At 34.4% G+C, this 21,352-nt stretch overlaps 2 protein-coding genes across 2 annotated transcripts; both read right to left on the bottom strand.

The window, feature by feature from the left end:
* Positions 1–12,337: 12,337 nt before the first annotated feature.
* Positions 12,338–15,014, bottom strand: LOC141336316 (B-cell receptor CD22-like). Its single transcript, XM_073841887.1, has 6 exons — positions 14,792–15,014; positions 14,487–14,720; positions 13,834–14,097; positions 13,588–13,688; positions 12,628–12,770; positions 12,338–12,389 (listed from the first exon to the last, which is right to left on the bottom strand). Exons 1-6 carry the CDS (start codon positions 15,012–15,014, stop codon positions 12,338–12,340), a joined length of 1,017 nt encoding a protein of 338 aa, XP_073697988.1.
* A 104-nt stretch (positions 15,015–15,118) lies between these two features.
* LOC141336315 (B-cell receptor CD22-like) lies at positions 15,119–20,490 on the bottom strand. The gene is made up of 6 exons (XM_073841886.1): positions 20,268–20,490; positions 19,963–20,196; positions 19,280–19,543; positions 18,966–19,020; positions 18,810–18,924; positions 15,119–15,145 (listed from the first exon to the last, which is right to left on the bottom strand). Exons 1-6 carry the CDS (start codon positions 20,488–20,490, stop codon positions 15,119–15,121), a joined length of 918 nt encoding a protein of 305 aa, XP_073697987.1.
* Between the last annotated feature and the right edge of the window lie 862 nt (positions 20,491–21,352).

Below are 21,352 nucleotides of genomic sequence, written 5' to 3'. Positions count from 1 at the left end.
TCTGGATTCGGTGCATCCCTATTTTAAACCATGTACAGTACATTTAGCAGCTTTTGCCAAGGCTGAAAAGAACTAAAATGGCATCTACCTCACAGAACATTTCAGATGCCTCCTCTTTTAACTTACTAAAGCTGACGAGACGAATCAGGTGCTTGGCTACTTGAGCTGAGAAACACCATTGCAATGGAATAGGGGTGTGCGATATGAAGATTTTTGATTGTGGACGATTAAAATATCTCCACGATCTGCTTTTGAATAAATATCTTAGTATCGTGCTACAGTGTGCCTTGGTCTCAATATACTTTACAACACGACATACATTCACTCGCGGGATACTGCACTTATTCATATTTCCAATCAGAAAAGTACATTATTGGACTAAGCTATCTTTGTCATCTGATTCGCTAATACTGTCAAAAACACGCAAGGGTTACATCTAAACACAGTTGGTTATGTCTAAAGTGAACGGATGCGTGACTGTATATGTGACCCTGGACCACAAAACCAGTCATAAGGTTAAATTTTACAAAACTGAGATATATACATCATATGAAAGCTCAATAAATAAGCTTTCTATTGATGTATGGTTTGTTAGGATAGGACAATATTTGGCCGAGATACATCTATTTGAAAATCTGAAATCTAAGGGTGCAAAAAAATCAAAAGACTGAGAAAATCACATTTAAAGTTGTCCAAATTAAGTTCTTAGCAATGCATATTACTAATCAAAAATTACATTTTGATATGTTTACAGTAGGAATTTTACAAAAAATCTTCATGGAACATGATCTTTACTTAATTTCCTAATGATGTTTGGCATAAAAGAAAAATCAATCATTTTGACCCATACAATGTATTTTTGGCTATTGCTACAAATATACCCCAGCGACTTAAGACTGGTTTTGTGGTCCAGGGTCACATATTAGATGCAGCTTGTAAAGCGACTGAACTGATGCCGACTGTCACTAAAGTGACAGTTCACCCGAAAATGTAGTCACTCATATTGTCCCAAATTGTCTCTGTTATTTTTTTTCTTGTGCTGAACACAAAAGACGACATTTTAAAGAATGCTTATAACAGTAGCTGGTCCCCACTGACTTTGATAGTGGGGAAAAATAAATAAAATACTATGGAAGTAACCAGCAACTGCGTGCTACCCACATTTTTCAAAATAAGTTTTATGTTCAAAACGTTTATGAGAGTGAGTGAATGATAGTATGATAAAACAAAACAATAAGTAAAATCACTCACTGCTCTTGACTGAAGAATTTTAATACAGTTGCTTTATTAAGAGTCAATGTTTAATTTACGTATATAGTGTTTCATTGTTATATTTGTTAATTACATTTATTTAATGCTACTGATAAATACACCTACTGTACCTGAGAATTAAAGCACTGTTTGTTTAATTTGTATATTATATGTATTTGTAACATGTAGCCTATATTTGTTCAATTTTTTTAATAACAAAGATAAAATAATGACAAATATCTGCGATTCTTTTCATTTTATATTTAATTTTTATATTTATATTTTGTTTTAATTAGTTTGGCTGTACTGCTCAGACAACTTGTAAAATAGTAAAACCAACATGACAAAGAATCGTGATAAAATCTTACATATCGTGATATTTCTGAAAAAATATATTTTTGCTATATCACCCACACCTACAATGGAATAACCAGTCGATTAGCTACTTATGCATACCACTTTTTTTTCTTTTCTTTTTTTTACCAAGGTATGTATGTGTGTTTATACAAAATAAAATGTGTATATAAAAAAATAATACATTTTAGATGCATTCAACTCATTTGCTGATTACAAAAGGTTTAGCAAAGGATCAATTTAAATTTTACAGTTACTACAGGACAAGGTTTGATAACCATTTATTTATAGTATGCTGTTCTTTAGAATTTCAATGCAAAGTACCTTTTTGTTCTGAAGCCATTTTTATACCAATTTTCTCTCACTTCCTCAGTGTCTGCCCACACTTCAAAATATGTCGTCGGTGGTCTGATCATAGCAGCGATCTTGTTTTTAATTGGACTGGCCACTGTTCAACAGTGCAGAGAGAGAGTCAAGACTTCAGAAAGTATGTGCACACGTAAACACACACAGACTGTTAAATATCAAAATAACTCAATGCCTGATCTGAATTAAAAAAAAAAAAAAAAAAAAAGCCAACACTCTTATCTCTTTTCATTCTTAGGTTGCACAACAGCAACGCCTGTCAGCAGAAACATCACATGTGAAATGGTTGAAGAGGTGAGTGATTCTAGTAATACTGCAAGACAGATACTGAGCACAAACAGGAATTAAACATCTTCACATTTGATCTTGTCGAATGTCTAATCTTCATATCATTATACAAATGCCTGGCAGCCATATTAACAATGTGGTTTTATTTTCTCATAGAACACCATAGAGATGAAATCAACAGATGAGACTGAAGGCAAGAAAAGCCGCTCAGTTTCCGTCTATCAGAATCTAAACCTCAACATGGTCCAGCCAAATGCAGTATATGGAAATCTCTGATTGCAGCAGTAATTAATAAGCTTCAGAGTACCAGTCTTTAGACGAACAACCCCAGATAACAAGTTCAAGACTAGTACATTTAATTCAACAAGCATGTAAAATACAAGTTTATTATGCATAGATTATTATCCCAACTCCATCAGAAGGGCTGCATCCCTCAAAGAACATTTTAAGATTAAGCCTGTCAATCAAAAAAAAAATGCCTTTACTGCTTATTGTATTTGCATATCATCAAACAAAAGTCAATGACTTGCCTACAATCCACTGTAATCTAATTTGCAATCTCATTACATCCTGTTAAGGCGCTCTTTTTTTACATTTTTGCTCTATGTATACATGCATCATGTGTCTCTGACAAAAAAAAATGTATCTCTTAAGTACCTAGTGATGTATCTCTTCTATTCTTCTGCTATTGTTTATCATTTGTATCTGACTTTTGATAAAATAAAAATAAAATAAAACATCTGCTATATGAATAAACTTAAATGGAAAAAAAAAATGAGTGATCAAAAAAGTGCTTTTATAGTGATCAAAAAAACCTTTCTAAACATATGTTAAGAAAAGAAAAGAAACTCAATAAGCATCATGTATATGAACACCAAACAAAGTGAAAATGTAACCATAGGAACCTGAGGGAAGTGGGTAGTAAATGTTATGCTTATTTCCAAGCTACTCTTTTGACAGCAGTTTGAAAGCTACTAACTAAAGCTAACCATCTTTTATCATGTAGGAATTGTACTTCCAGTTTGCTAAACTGGTATATTTAAAGTTTGGTAAAATTGTGTACTTAACGCACTTTAAATTCAAAATTCTTAAGTTCAAAATATATACTTTTGCAACTATACTTTAGTTACACTTTACTTTAAAACATATTCTAGGCTTAAAATTAAGAAATGTGCACTGTGCACAAGTAGTATTTCAAATGAAGTTTAACTACAACTTTTTTTTACCAATAAGTCTCAAGCGATGTGTCATTAATTTATGTTAATAGACTAAATATACTTAGTATAAAATAAATGCATTGTAAATCTATATCTTTTACTAGGAAATGTAAACCTAACAGCTCTAAAATAACACTATTATTGGTTTATCAACATGTATTTGTGTAAAGACGGCTAGGAAAGCGGATTTTATATATAACAGTATAACAAAAATATATACTGTATATAAAGGTCAAAGCCACATTGTTGTCACAGAGACTTGAACGGTCATGCATCTTTGTGCCAATCCTAAAATAAATAGATCCTGTTCAACTGCTGAAACAAGTAAACCATACCTGGTATTTCCAAAGTGCTTGCTGCTTCTTTCTATAATTTAAAAAAACAGCCCCATTATGGAGATTATTATACCATCGACCACAGGAGGTTAACACTGTAGTGTTTTGTCACACTACACCAATATTTGTTGGAAAAAGTAGCTTATTGCTTGAAAAGCTACAATTCGCAGAACATCTTTAAGTATTCCCACTACTTCTAAAACACTGAAATAGCATTCTGACTAATGTACAGACAGTACATGACTCTCAGTGATAGGATCATTTCACATGGGCCTAGAATCAGTCTGCACACCTCAAACCTCACATTATCAACAATGACAGGCAGAACCTGATCCTGGTCCTGTATGAAAGGGGAATCTCCATTCAAACCAAAAGTCAATCAAGAGGAAGTGGTCAGGTTCTGGATATGAGTGTGTGGGCGACAAGAAACCAGCTTAAACGTGAAAAAGAGTGCACAGGAGAACATAGGCATACATGTTTACTACTGCGCTTAATGGTCTAACAGAGCTCCAACATCGGTTACAATCAGTCAAAATCGGAGCATAGAAAACCAAAACGGGGCATAATAAGCTCACTATTCAAAATGAAGTTCCTCCATGCTCTCTGGCTTTGGACGTTTCTGTCAGGTAAGTTCTCTACTGATAGAGTGATAGAAACTCTAGTGTATATGTGACTCTGGACCACAAAACCTGGCGTAAGGGTAATTTTTCTAAAATTGAGATTTACTGTATACATCATCTGAAAGCTGAATAAATACGCTTATAAAGAAACTATTTGAAAATCCAAAATCTAAGGGTTCAAAAAATCTAAATAGAGAGAAAATCGCCTTTAAAGTTAAATTAAGCTCTTAGCAATGCACATTACTAATAAAAAAAGTATGTTTTGATATATTTTTGTTAGGAAATGTACAAAATATCTTCATGTAACATGATCTTTAATTAATATACTAATGATTTTTGGCATTAAAAAATTAATAAGCTTCAGAGTACCAGTCTTTAGACAAACAATCCCAGATCCCAGCAAAAAATCTAAATATAGAGAAAATCACCTTTAAAGTTGTCCAAATTAAGTTCTTGGCAATGCATATTACTAATAAAAACGTACGTTTTCATATATTTATGGTAGGAAATGTACAAAATATCTTCATGGAACATGATTTTTACTTAATATCCTAATGATTTCTTGCATAAAAGAAAAATAATTAATTAGTTTTTGGCTATTGCTACAAATATACTCATGCCACTTAAGACTGGTTTTGTGGTCCAGGGTCAAATAAGAGCAACAAGTCTTTAAAAGGCCTCATCTTCTTCAGGGTCATATTAAGGCTTTTCATAGATAATTCAAAGCTATTTTTTAAACCAACATTTGTCATTGTTAACTTTGAAAGGGGTTTAGACTAGAGTTGCATTGAATAAGCCAGTGGTATACAGTGTGAAATGTCAGATGAAACGCAAAAAAATTACAGCAAATAAGTACTCAAAAAAAAAAAATTGCTATTGAATATTGCTAGTGAATATCACCAACAGCAACAGGTGTGGTTTTTGTGAACATAAAAACTGATTAAATCAAAATTTTAAAGAAGAAAAACTGAAGTGCTATTTTCTTATCAAATGTACTCTAATAATCTTTGTTTTTTGGTAATAAAGAATTGTTTTGTTTACTTAAAAACATATTTTTGTGTACAGTGAAAAGTTTAACAGACAATCAGTCATGTACAATGCTCATCTTATCTCATTAATTCACGTGTTTAATTAGTTCAACAAACTTTTAAATAGGTTTAATTTCAGTGCCTGGGGACGAAGGGATGAAGAAGAGACTATATTGTTTGTTTGCTTCTGTACATTTAGAATAATTGCATCCAGAACGGTCATGACAACATTTTATTGGTAAATAAATTTGCTTTATTAGTTAACATACAGAAAAGGTCATAAATGTGTTAGTTGGCAAATTGTTTCTCCACTGATTGTATCTGTTAGTTTACATTAGTGCTATAAACAGGGGTGCAAATAAGTGCTCCAAAATAACCAAAATATGAAAATGCGCTGTGTAAGGAAGTTCATAGGTGTGCATTTGCGTACCGACATGGTTAATGCACAATTACCATTTTAGATCAACAAATTGTAATACTGTATGAGATTTCTATTCAAACTGAAAGTATCATTCTAGGCTTTCACTGCCTTTTTCAAAGCACAAACGTGACATTTCTTGAAATATGTCTGACGCTCTTCACTGAACGCTCTTTAATCGGAAGTTCATCGAGTGATGAGCGAGTCACCAAAATAAAAGCTTTCTAATTTAGGTTTGAAAATGAAGAAAATTCACGTAAAAAGAGTAAATATTAGCATTTTATTTTTAAGTTTACTATAAAATAATTGTATTTTTATTTATACCCCCCTTATTTTAAGACATAATAGTATAATCACGTTTTATTATTTTGCTTATTTTATTAAAAAGAGAAAAGAAAAAATTAAGACTAATGATATTATCACCATTATTATTTTTTTTTTAGAGTTATATTTAATGGGTCACGCTATGTGTAGTGTGAAGACCAAACCAAATCTTTAAAAAAAGTTATGTGCACCCCTGGCTATAAATAACACATTTATAGGAAATAAGTACAGTGGTTGTGAAGCATTCACACTTCCTATTGTAAAGTTATCGGACCTTGAGTACAGTAAGTTTAACAGAAAGTTACTTTTGCAAATGAGTAACTGAAACCCAAGAGTCTTAAAGAGGAACTGACCGTACAAACACAATATTAACAATAATCTCCCTAACTCTAACAACCATACTTTATCTAACAGAATTCAATTCAACCACTGGCGAAATTTCTAGACAAGGATACATTAAAGGAAACATCACAATCACATGTTACCACAGCTGGGCTTCAACCAACAAAAAGTATTTCTGCAGAGATCCATGTGAACAAAGAGATATTTTAGTCAAATCCGACCAGACACCTACAGGAAGATACACACTGAAGGATTCTGGAGATGGCACCGTAATCATTAACATCACTGACCTACAGGAGACAGACTCTGGGATTTACTGGTGTGCAGTGGACAGATTTGGTTTAGACACATTTGAAAAAGTCAAACTGACAGTATCTAAAGGTAAGAATTATGAGCATTATTATGCATTTCATTGCACTGCCAATGAAGGGTTGCAGTACTATGTTGTTTCATATTAAATGTCAAAATAAGTGTTTTAGAGCTATTCATTAGGCTGACCCCAGAAAAACAGATTTGTCTTTAATATAACTCTAAAACTTACAAATAGCCAACACTGGAAACGTGGAAGAAATGACTCATCACAAAACAATGGAAACACAAACAAGCACTGAAATGCACTTGATTAATCCAAGACACATTTTCATATCTTCAACCACTCAGGACAGCACACTCTCACTGACACCAACAGGTAGTTAAATGTCTTATTTCAATGCCTATATTCTATCGTAAGGCCTTGCTGATGTTGGTATGCCCTCCTTTTGTAGATTTTGTCAAAGCATCTGGTCCAACAGGTAAGTTACAGCCACTTTACAGATACTTTGGCATTTAACATATTGTGCAATGCAAATTAAACATGGCATGACCCAAATTTTCTTTATATAAAACCCAGGTGCTAAAGACCAAATCTCATCCTCTTCTGACCATAATATATTCCCAGTGCCTTTATATTATATTCCTTACACTGCTGCTGGTCTGGCCACCCTTGTGATTATAGGCGCAATTGGACTGGTCACTGTTTGTCAGTGCAGAAAGAGAGTCAAGAAATCAAGTGTGTAAACATTTAAGTACTATATCACATGCATTTGTTCTACATTTTACATTTTAAAAAAAGTTTTCATTTGCTTTATTTCAGGATCTGCTATTGCTAGATCTATATACAATTCCCGTCCAAGTGAGGAGGTGAGGGAAGCGCAGAAACATGATTATAAAAATTATGCTTTTTAAATCAAAACTAAGCAACGGAATGATGCTTTGTGTCTTTATTTTAGGTTAACGATGTTTATCTGAATGCTACGGATGACAGATCCTACGCCACCATACAGAAATCCAAAACCAAGTCTAAGCACGAGAGCCAATCAGAGCCAATCTACCAGAACCTACACTTCAACACTACCCAGGGAGAAGCTATCTATGGCAATATTTAAATAAAATAGTCATTCCACTATTTTCGCTTTGAAAATTAAATGACGTCATTTTGTAAATAAATTTTTCCTTTGGCATTTCAAACAACAATGAAGGGTCTCATTATTAAAGTCTCTGCCAGAGCTATTTGATCTAAAAAAAAAAAAAAACATGCACTTAATTGAAGCAGTTTGTGAGTTTAAAACAATACCAGTAGTAGTCGAGAATCGTTATAGTGTTGTATGTACATCATCTACTCACTGCTATATTAATGTTGCACATTGCATTGTATCCTAATCTAGATGGGGTGTAGGAAGTAAAAAAGGTAATATGACTTTGTTTTTGCAGCATACCCAAAATCATTTGTGACCCTGGACCACAAAACCAGTCTTAAGTCGCTGGGGTATATTTGTAGTAATAGCCAAAAATACATTGCATGGGTCAAAATTTTTGATTTTTCTTTTATGCCAAAAATCATTAAGAAATTAAGTAAAGTTCATGTTCCATGAAGATTTTTTGTAAAATTCCTACTGTAAACATATCAAAATGTAATTTTTGATTTGTAATATGCATTGTTAAGAACCTAATTTTGACAACTTTAAAGGTGATTTTCTCAGTCTTTTTGATTTTTTTGCATCCTCAGATTTCTGATTTCAAATAGATGTATCTCAGCCAAATATTGTCCTATCCTAACAAACCATACATAAATAGAAAGTTTATTTATTGAGCTTTCATATGATGTATAAATCTCAGTTTTGTCAAATTTAACCTTATGACTGGTTTTGTGGTCCAGGGTCACATTTGTCCAAAAATAAAAAAAGTGTTCTTTGAGTAGACCTTACTTTATGGTTAAGTATTCTTAGTTGGTTAACTGCAATGTATTCTAGACCCAGGCTCTCTTCATCAGGCTTCATATATTTTAGGTCCTCACCATTATGGCAGAAATAACTTCTGGTTCCCTTAGCCAGCAGGTTGTGTCATTCCCAACAAATCACCAATAAATAGCATGTTATTCAAACAAAAAATATTATAACTGATTACTGCAGACCTGTTTTAATACAACCAACTCTCTCTTTGGAATAGCGTGCTACAACGTTTATAATAAAATTACAACTCTACATAAAACATGATTTCATGGTGACTTTAAGGTGCATGTATTAGTTGAAGACCAACTCAATCTTACCATAATAAACTGAATCACGACTGTGTCAAATGCGCTTGATGACTAACCAATTCAGTAACATTCTTGCCTGAGAAATAAATGAAAACAAAACAATGTCTGAAACGTAGGTTGTAGCCAAACATAGCCATTTTTAGAAACACAACATGAAATGACTGAACATGTAAGAAGTAATTTCCTTTATCGATGGAAGAGGATGGTATACTGAACAGTATTTGCTAATAGGGCTGCACAAATGATCGAACGATGTTGTGAGTAGGGTTGCCACCCGTCCCTTAAAATACGGAATCGTCCCGTATTTGAGAATGAAATTGCGCGTCCCGTTTTGAATCAATACGGGACGGGTTTTGTCCCGTATTTTTTATAATTTTTTTTAAAGCAGCGTCTCATGCAAATACTCACTGCGGTAAAGCCAGCCGCGGTTCAGAAAAACACGGTCAAGCCAGCCGCGATTGATTTTAAGTATGCGCGCATATTACAGTGGTTACGGTAGTTTCAGAAACAACGAGGAAACAACACAGAGAGAACGCGCTTGCAGAGCGCTTTTCATTTAGACGCCCAGGACTGAGAGATAATACTACAAAATGCTCGTGAATTTTTACTTACTTATTTATTTGCATTTCTGCTTTAATATCCGTTTTATTTATTGGTGTACTTGACGGTTCTTTTCTGAGAAATGGGACATTATTAGACTTTAGAGTCTAATAAGTAGAAAAAAAAACAATGATCAGTTCTTATTCAAGACGGCCCATATTATATGCACAACTCATATGACCCCCCCCCCCCCTCCCCCTTAGTTATAGGCTAAGAAGTAACATAAGAGCAAAATAAATTAAAACATGGTTGCTTAACAGCAACTTGTAAAATTTCAAGAAAACAAAAACAGTATTACAAGCCTCATAAAAGAATACAATATGATTTAACTACTCACCATCTATGTAAACATCATGAAATCGTCCAGTGGCAATGAATTTCAGGTATTCGGTCATCTATGTGACACATTTTACTTACTTTGTTGTTTATTTATGTTTTACACATCATGGCAAACCAAAGCAACTGACATTATTTTCTCTGAAAATCATTTTCCTCCTCACAGCAATGAGAAACAGCTATGAGGCATTCATACTGACAAAGGTCTGCATGAATCAAACAACATTATTTAAATTTTCAACGAACGATTGTGATATATTCACTCCCATCTCTTTACATATTTGCATGTTAAAGGTCACCTTCTTTCTTCTCTCAGTTCTCTTAGAAACCCTGCTGAAATAACCAGCTAAAACCAGCCTAGACTGGTTGGCTGGTCTTACCTGGTTTAAGCTGGTCTCCCAGCCTGACCAGCTAAGGCCAGACTGGTTGACCAGCTAAAACCAACCAGCCTGCCTAATTTTAGCTGTTTGTTTTTTTTTCAGCAGGGAAATGAACAAAAGAACTCCTACATATGCGATTGATTGCCACCTACACCTACACACCTACAAAACTTTAATTGTAACTGCAACAATTTGTATTTTTTCGATTTGTATCAACAAAAGCGCCATGTTGCCTAGTCAGCTAATCAACTTACCTCAGCATGTAACCCTCGGCATAGCATTCAAATAACTCACCATTCCGTGATGAAACTTAAGAGACATGCATTTTAACATGATACTGAACCATTTCAGAAATGATATTATGTTTTACGGAACTCAAAACCCGGTTATTTTAAACAGAAAACACCGTTCTTCCTCACTCCGATGAGTTGTGGACAGAGGCTCGCGCGCTAGGGATGTGCATATCGATCCTAAAGTATCGATATATCGATACTGATGCGAGTATCAAAAGTATCGATACTCAAATTGAAAATATCGATACTAAGGTGTGTTTTATTTACCAGTGATTTTGTTTATATAACAAAAAGAAAGGAGTACAATGTGCATTGAATTGGATGCATAACCTATGTTGGAGAATAACTGTTCACGATAGAACACTTTTCCTACTCATGTGACCGCACGCAAATGATGCAAGACAGAACCAATCAATCACAGAGAGCATTCACTCCCTTTAGACAATGCATTCAAACAGGGCTGTGTTTCCTAAAAGTATCATAAGAAATCATTGATGCTTTTGGGAACGACAGCCCTGTACAATGCTTATCAGAGGACAGAAAATAAAAACATGTTTGAGCTATTTCTCAATAAACAAACTGAAACTGAAGCTTACATAATTTGCATTTCACAAGTGCAATTACATTTCTTTAAATTAACACTTAAAGTTCATTGATCATGTTTTGTAGTAATGATGATATAAATTATACACTGGCAGAATAAAAATGTTGTATTTTATGTGTGTAACAGCCTGTCACTGGCAGCCCCTTATGAAACCAAGTATTTTCAACTGTAGGTTTTGTAGTTACCACTAAAATAAACATATTTTAACCACGTGTGGAAAATAAAATTTAATTAGTTGCATATTAAATGTTAAACTGCATTTCAAATATAAAGTGTAAAAGGTTATAAAAAGGGCATAATTACATATTTTACTCTTATTAATTTAATAAATGTAATAATTAAAAATTAAGTTTAGAAGTATCGTATCAGTATCGATATCGATGATACTGGCCTTAAAAATATCGGTATCGTATCGAAAACAAAATAAGTGGTATCGCCCATCCCTATCGCGCGCTTTCAGTCAGCAAGTTACAAATCCAGGCGGTTTCAGCTCCCCCTAGTGGTTGAATTTACAGTACAGCAGTCTTTTTTAATTACATCTAATTTATTAACTGCCCAGTCTTAAACATAACAGAAAACTTAAGTGTTTGTCTATTTTTATTAGCACAGAAAATATGGCAATACATTCTGTAAAGGTGAGTTTTGCTCTCACCTTGATCACTAAGTCTGACATGTCTTCATGTTCCTGTAGTGCTCTGGTGTTGACATAAATAAAAGCTTATGTATTTTACTTTGCAAAATTACATACAAACTGCAACTTTAAAGAGAGAGAGAGAGAGAGAGAGAGAGAGAGAGAGAGAGAGAGAGAGAGAGAGAGAGAGAGAGAGAGAGAGAGAGAGAGAACAAATGCTTGTTTAATTGGCTATGGTTTACAAGAGATGAAATGCATCAGAATTTGCCGCAGATCCTTCGTAAACAATATACATTCAAAAACATAATTAAATAATTAGAATACAAAAGCCAGAAAAGTTCTTATTATGGTGATATATATATAGATGAGTCCTGATCATTTGATGCTGCTGTAAATCACAAATAAATCTCCTTGGCTTGCAGCAGGTCTGCAAAAATGACAAATACATAGATGAGAGTAAGATCATCACAGACCATGAAACTTTATGAAGTTAAACAGACTTTTAAAGGTTTTGTGCAAGGACTAAGCTTTAAGGCATGGCCTCGTTTCATTTAAAAACTGTGTAATCTATTGGTTTATTATATATTTTATGGCATGGTTTTCTATAAGAAGCACTTTGCAGATAACAGTGGCTTTATGCTACAGAATAAATAATGTTGTCTCACTTGACTTCAGAAGCAAGCTGGTAAATTGTAATGCTGGCGTACTCGATCTCTTCCTCTTTAGGTTTCTTTGTGTCTGTATCTTTGCCATCTTGGACAGAAGCATTTTCACCATCTTTGGATTCAGATGCTTTTCCTGCAGATGTCTGTAACAGAATCATTGTGGGATAAATAGGTACTTCTAATGTGATTTTACTGCAATCCGTGAATATTCAGCTCTGCACAGCTGTAATATTTAAAAGTGTATATAGCATGCTACCTACAGAAATTCACGTAAATTAATGTAAATATCATGAGATACTGCCAATAACGCAGTAATAACTAGGCATTAATATCTTGATATTTTACTCATTTTGAAACGTATGTATAAAAACAATTTTGTATGAATATAAAACAGCTTTTGTAACATTTCATGAGCTGTGAATACCTTAGAATGTTAAATCCACTTTTTAGAAAAGGCTGCAAAATGCCAGTACAGTCACAATAGATCAATATGATACAATGAAATTGAACGCGATTTAACTTCAGCTGCACTCATGCTTTTGTTAACATGAAGGAATTTTCCATATTGATTTTTTCAGTTTTTTTTTATATTTTGAATTATGCATTGCATTGGTTTGTGTATAAAGGCCAAAGGAAATGTCTGTTAACTTAACAGAAAATATTGGTAATTTTTTGCCAAGAAATTTTTGTAATGTACCCACCTTTTTTTGCTCAGTGTCCATGGAGTCATTATTTGTTCTCTTATTCCTGATGTTAAATATATGAGGACAAATGCATATATAAAGGTTGTTAAAATGACTAAGAGGTTGATTGCCAAATATGAACATTTGTAGATAAACAATGGCACTTTAAAGCAGTTATTTTTTCCCATTACTCAATACTAAAATACCTGCAAAAGACTATTTTAACAGGATTTGTGATTTAGTACAATTTCTGAACATGTTTTTTATATTAACTTACTGACCTTTTGTGCACGATGATGATGATGATGAGAAACAAAAGCCCAAATACAACTGCAGCAGTGACACAGACAGCAATGATATGCAAGTTATTCCCAACACCTAAGAGGAAAGGCAATTATAAGATTGTTTATTTATTTATTTTTAATAAAGTCTTTAAACACACGATGATAACTGTAGTTAGGGAGTGGATAGACTTCAATCTTTAAACAAGTTGAGCATAGGACTGTGGGTTTATAGTGAATACCTTTAACAGTGACTGAAACAGATGCTGATCTCTGAGATCCATATTCATTCTGAGCCTCACAATAGTAGCGTCCACTGTGACTGGAGTTAACACTGGAGATGCTGAAACTCTGTCCAGATCCAACAGCTAAGGTTTGATTCTCCTTAAACCAGCTGAAGTTCAGAGCAGGAGGGTTTGAATCACTGCTGCAGATCAGAGTCACTGAATCTCCCTCCACTATTTCAGCAGATGGACTGATGGACACTGAGACACTCTTTGGAGGATCTAGAAGTAAATCAACATGGTTTTATTGTATATTCTTAATAAGAGTTCTGTAGACATATGAGATAAAGTCGCACTAAAACTGAATGTGGCTGCAAGTCAGTTGTAGTTTCTCTTTTCTTCTATGATTTAGCTTGTTGACAGCAGGTATTCTTCACTACTGCTCAGTGCTCAATCATCCCTTAATTATTATCTCATTAACTTTAACTCTGCTTCAGTGTTACTTTAACACTATGTAGAGTGGGACCATATGCACTCTGAGCAGAGTTGATTTAGTTTATGTGGACCAAAATCTGGGCATAGATATTCATCAATATGTAGACACCGGACTGCTGCATTAAGTATGGTTTTTATTACAGTTTTCATTGTTCTAGTGTAAAATATCTACTCACACATGACAGTGATGTTGACAGCAGGAGAGGGCAGATGTTCATGTCCTCTGACGGCGCAGCTGTATCTGCCAGAATCACTGCGCTCCGACTGAAGCTGGAGAGTTTTGTTGTGGATGTTTAAAGCCTGTCCATTTTTGTACCAGATGAATCTGTCAGCCAGACTGCATGTCGTGTCACAGGTCAGATTGAATGCTTTTTTTTCCATCACCAGCTGTGGTGCCTTTACCCGAAGAGCTGAAAGAGTAAACACATTTTTATAACCATGTCCAAGAAATGAAAATATTAATAGAAATGAAGTGAATTACCAGAAACGTTAAGTTGAATTCCTTGTTGACCAATCCATTTTTGTCCTTCAGTTTTAGTGACTACTCTGAAACAATACGCTCTCTCATCATGTTCAGTGACGTTGTGCAGTCTGAGAATGGCAGTTTTCTTTTGTCTGTCTTCAATATATTCAACCCTGTCTTTATACCAGGGGTATTCTTTTAAACTTTTAATATCTTCTGGTATGTTCTGTTTCTCACACATTATCCAAAATGTATAATTCAATTTAAGCTGCTGAGGGTATGTATATGAGCAAGACATGTTTACTGTGGATCCTTTAAGAGCACATATTGGTTTAGTTTCATAAATCACATTCCACACTTCTCCAAAAACCCCTGCAACACAAAACATAGATTAATAATAACGCTTGATTAGCTTAAGATGCAGACGTAACTAAATTATACCAATTAGTTGTTGAGAAGTGTCTTGAAAGCCCTGCAGATGAGTATGATTGTTGCAAAAAAGCACGAATTATAAGAAGCACATCAACACACAAAGCAAAATATGAAATCCAACTAATATGAAGATACCATCAGACAATTTGATGAGATCATTATTTAATTTCAAAATTTCAACAGTTCAACCACAACAACAACTATGAACATGCAAAGTGATTGACAGACTGGGAGCATTTCTGATTGGCTAAAAAGTATCAGACCTCCTAAGAAGACAGTTTGAGCATAAAATATATTTTATGTGTGCTATTGCTGTAACAAATGTGACTCACCAGTAATCAAATGCAGAAAGATGAGAGGAAGTGAAAAAGTCATTCTGACCTTCACCACTACTGCAATCTTCACAACAGTAAACAAATGACATTATTTAACAACAGTTATTAGCTACAGTATACAGGATGGTATACTGTAACAATCACTGTCAGTCTATTTTAGTATAATAATATTCATTGTTAACAGCAGGTCATTTATTCTTAATCAAATCATTTATTTGTTCTAATTCATTTATTATCCAACAAAAGTTTACTGTAGGTTTGGCTCTGTTAAAGAGTTTGATTATATCAGATCACGTGTATCCAGACACTTCATGAATAACAGTGTTCAATATTGAAGTTTAGCATCTGAAAAGTTTGTTTTTGTATCTAAAAAATAACATTTCTTTATTCTTCACATCTTTACATACCTTAAATTGAAACTCACATTTAAAATGAAGAAGCTTTGTATTAAATGATGTGTAAAAACCCTCATACCTTGTTCGCAGTGGATTTCATCAGTAGCACACAATGAGCGAATGTTGCTTGAAACATGTTAGACAAGTTATGATAAGCTGCCAGTAATTATATTAACTTCCCGTTTCTATGCAAATGTGCTTTCTATGTAATGCAGCTAAAAATAAAACTTTTCCATATTCGTAAAATGACCTACTTTGTATACTGCAAATGTCAATTCACAATTTTTTTAAAGAAGCTTTTTATATGTGACCCTGGACCACAAAACCAGTCATAAGGTTAAATTTTACAAAACATCATATGTATACATCATACGAAAGCTTAATAAATAAGCTTTCTATTGATGTATGGTTTGTTAGGATAGGACAATATTTGGCCGAGATACATCTATTTGAAAATCTGGAATCTGAGGGTGCAAAAAAATCAAAATCCTGAGAAAATCACCTTTAAAGTTGTCCAAATTAGGTTCTTTACAATGCATATTACTAATCAAAAATTACATTTTGATATATTTACAGTAGGCATTTTACAAAAAATCTTCATGGAACATGATCTTTACTTAATTCCCTAATGATTTTTGGCATAAAAGAAAAATCAATAATTTTGACCCATGCAATGTATTTTTTGGCTATTGCTACAAATATACCCCAGCGACTTAAGACTGGTTTTGTGGTCCAGGGTCACATATGTCAGTGCATAAATGTCTTTAGGCCATATAGTGAATAGGAATCTAACTGTTACACCAGGCCAGCAGAGGGAGCCTTGCCCCTCACTGACTGTTGCTGCTCCCTCTGCTGCTTCGCTGGTTACTTCCTGTTTGTCAGCCATAAAAGCAAGCTCAGCACACACACATTGCGAAGTATTGTGTTTTGCTCTAGCTAATCATTCCAAGCGTTTTCCCAGTTTATTCCTGGTTTTGTTTCCTGTTCAGCCTTGTTTTCTCTGTTTGTTTTCTGTTGTTACTTTGGACTGCCCATTTGGTTTTTGACTCACGCTTGTTTACTGGATTACTCTCTGGATTATCTCCGCTGTTGTTGTTTGCTGGTGTTGACCCTGTTTCCCCCGACTACGATCTTGACAATAAAGCCTGCATTTGGATCCACACGTCAGTCTCCTGACCTCCATTGTTACACTAACAGTCAAACAAGAGATTTAGGCTGGATTAAAGGATTAGTTCACCTCCAGAATGAAGCATTTTCTGATCATTTACTCACGCTCATGTCATCCAAGATGTTCATTTCTTTCTTCTGTTGAAAAGAAGGTTTGAGAAAAACATTTCAGAGTTTTTTTACTATTATTAGCAAAAAATCTATTGCCCTATTGGCAGATTATTTTGCTTGTTTCAAGCAAAAGCACACTTAATTCTGACTCTGAAAACAAAAATTTTACTCGTCTAGAAAATCCTACTTGATTTAAGAATTTTTGGATATTTTGGCTGTAAACAAGACAAAAAAACTGAGTAAGAAAAGCATTTTTTTTTTTGCAGTGCACATCACAAGATTTATGTGTGTCATGATGAGGTCTGGGTTGATTCATCTCTGCCAATAAAAAGCCAATAAATGTCTACTGTTGAAAATGAAATACCACATACACATTTTATCAGATTGGCAGCATCATGATGATAACAGCAGCTCTGCAAATCACTTCAATGAATATGTATAATATCACCAAACATCCTACAAGAGAGTAAAACATTAAAGAAGATTCATGTGCTTTACTTTATAGAGTAGGGTAATGCAAGCAAATAAGCTGCTTTACCTTAAAGAGTGACTGAAAGAATTAAAATTAGATTTGAAGTGCTTGTAATTGCAAGTGATTTGAGCCATTTTCAACTCATGTGGCCTGATTCACATCAATAAGCCTAATACATGAATTTTCTCATTTTTAAGAGCCTTCCAAAAAGTAATGTTAAAATGTATATTCCTTAATAAAATATTTGTAATATGTATGTATTTTGCAGTCAGATGGTGTTGCATCTAACTATTAGATTTGCTACTAAAGACACACTCACAGAGGAAGTACCTGATATGAACTAAATAGTTTTAAATTCAAGGGAAGAGTGAATGAGGTGTGTGCGTGCGTGCGTGTGTGTGCCACTGCTGCTTCCCCAGTGGTGACAATAATGTTGGCTTTGTCAGCTTTCTTCTTCCATCATTGTATTTACATGTGCTTTGTTGTCCTCCTAACTCTGTATGCTACCTGCAGATGCAGCCACTGTCTATTAGCATCTCATCAAGTAATAGATGCTTTAAAACTCAAAGTCACTGACAAATAAACCTAGCATATGCTACCGTGACCAATAAAAGAAACTGCAACATGCCAGCCTAGTCTATAGCAGGTCAAAGTTTATTTCTCAAATGCACAACAATAAAACAATCACAAAGAGGCTGCTGAAGGACAGATAACATAGGTGAGAATCCATTAAAGAGTTTTTAATAATCTCTCACTGCTAACCCAAGTTGTCAATATACTAAACGTATTCAAGCTAAAGAATAAAAGACAATTAAAAATAGAAATACGGGTAAAGTTAGTATGTTGTGATCCAAGTTAATGTTATATTGAATTTAACTCAGTCCATGGTCAAATTGATATCTAAAAAGCCTGATTACCACTTTGATCACTGTGCGTATAGAAGAAGCAGTGTTAATAAATGTAATAATAAACAATCAGCTTTATAATATGTAGGATCCTGAGCTTCAGGGCGGTCTGTGTTTTAATCAGATCTCTACATATTCTAGAGAAGAAATTAACATTTTCATTACTAAGTTTTCATGTTAAACATCTTTATGATAAACAGCATCAGCAGAGGAACTCACATCCAGCGTGTCGTATTCAGAACATCTGGATTTGGGTTCAAGGGTCATGTAGGTGTCCCCAGGAGACTCGAGCTGACGACACACAATGATGAGAGAATTAATACTCCCTCCAGAACTGACAGACAGATGAGAAGATACATGAGGAGATTTACACACCGTCTTATTGGGTTGTGATCCTCTGTTTTGTTTTTCTGAATGAGTCGCTCGTTTCCTTTGAGAGAAACAGAAATGAACATGAATTCAAACTGACTCTGAATCTTTATAACAGTACAGACACAGAGTCTCCTTCACCTTCTGATCAACAGCCCGTTGAAACCCATCAGAATCACAGACGTCAAGACAACAGCTGCAATGATTCCCACTGTGACCCTGATCAGAGATGAGCTGTGCTCTTCAGCAAGTGCAGATGAGAGACAGAAAACTATTACTCATTATATACAGACAATGAGATCAACAGAGATGATTCTCACCTTTAACTGTGACTGAAACAGACGCTGATCTCTCAGATCCATATTCATTCTGAGCCTCACAATAGTAGCGTCCATTGTGACTGGAGTTAAAGCTGGAGATGTTGAAACTCTGTCCGAATCCAACTGCTAAGCTTTGATTCTCCTTAAACCAGCTGAAGTTCAGAGCAGGAGGGTTTGAATCACTGCTGCAGATCAGAGTCACTGAATCTCCCTCCACTATTTCAGCAGATGGACTGACGGACACTGAGACACTCTTTGGAGGATCTAGAGGTAAATCAACATGGTGTTATTTTGTGTCCTATTTAAACATAAAGTAATCATCTTGGATATACTGGTAAAAAAATAAGGCACATTATTGCTAACTTATAAAGTAACATTAATTCATGACTTGTTAATGTATCATTATATAATTACTTAATGGCAAACCCTAACCGACACCTGACATCTTTAAAAGTTATCAATTACACTTGTTTTGTAAGATTCTAAATAAGATTTTTGGTGCCTTTTGGTGGTTTGTAAAGAAGTAGAAGAGCAGAGGTCTTGTAGCTGCATTTGGATGGAGAAGGAACTGAATAGTAGGAGTAAAGTTGACTTTTTGAAGGGGCAATTGTGGCCCAAAAGAAGAGCAAGAACACAAGACAAACATTTGACTTCAGTGCATTAGTGTATAAATATCTACTCACACATGACAGTGATGTTGACAGCAGGAGAGGGCAGATGTTCATGTCCTCTGACGGCGCAGCTGTATCTGCCAGAATCACTGCGCTCTGACTGAAGCTGGAGAGTTTTGTTCTGGATGTTTAAAGCCTGTCCATTTTTGTACCAGATGAATCTATCTGTCAAACTGCATGTTGTTTCGCAGCTCAGATTGACTCTTTTTTTCTCCAGCACCAGCTGAGGTGCCTTTACCTGAAGAGCTGAAAGAGAAAACACATCTTTATAACCGTGTCCAAGAAATGAAAATATTAATAGAAATGAAGTGAATTACCAGAAACGTTAAGTTGAATTCCTTGTAGACCAATCCATTGTTGTCCTTCAGTTTTAGTGACTACTCTGAAACAATACGCTCTCTCGTCATTTTCAGTGACGTTGTGCAGTCTGAGAATGGCAGTTTTGTTTTGTCTGTCTTCAATATATTCAACCCTGTCTTTATACTCTGAGTATTCTTTTAAACTTTTAATATCTTCTGTTTTGTTCTGTTTCTCACACATTACCCAAAGTGTATAATTCAATTCAAGCTGCTGAGGGTATGTATATGAGCATGACATGTTTACTGTGGATCCTTTGAGAGCACATATTGATTTAGTTTCATTAACCACATTCCAGGTTTGTCCTAAAACTCCTAAAACACAAAACATAGAATAATGGTAAAGCTTGAGTAGCAGACATAACTAAATAATACCAATTAGTTGTTTAGAAGTATGGTGAGCAGATGAGTATGAATGTCGCAGAAAATTATCAGAAGCCCTTCAACATACAAAGCAAAATATGAAATCCAACTAAATCCAAGACACCGTTAGACAAGTGGATATGACCATTATTAAATTTCTAAATTTAAACAGTTCAACCACAACAACAACTATGAACATGCAAAGTGATTGCCAGGCTGAGAGCTAAAAAATATCCGACCTGTAACAAATGTGACTCACCAGAAATCAAATGCAGAAAGATGAGAGGAAGAAAAAGAGTCATTCTGACCTCCATCACCGCTGCAACCTTCACAACAGTAAACAAATTAGATTATTTAACAACAGTTATTAGTTACAGTATACAGGATGGTACTGTAGCAATCACTGTCAGTCTATGTTAGTATAATAATATTCATTGTTAACAGCAGGTCATTTATCCTGAATCAAATCATTTATTTGTTCTTATTCATTTGTTGTCCAACAAAAGTTTAGGTGTTGCTCTGTTAAAGAGTTTGATTATATCAGATCATGTGTGTCAGAGATCCAGAACAGTGATCAGACAATATTGAAGTTTAGCATCTGAAAAGTTGGTTTTCATCTACAAATAGTATTTCTTTATTCTTCACATCTTTACATGCCTTTAATTGAAACTCATATTTGAAAT

This window comes from Garra rufa, chromosome 6 (assembly GCF_049309525.1).
Source record: "Garra rufa chromosome 6, GarRuf1.0, whole genome shotgun sequence".
Classification (NCBI taxonomy): Eukaryota; Metazoa; Chordata; class Actinopteri; order Cypriniformes; family Cyprinidae; genus Garra; species Garra rufa.
The sequence above is the reverse complement of the archived record's forward strand: the minus strand, read 5'-3'. Positions and strand labels throughout refer to the sequence as shown.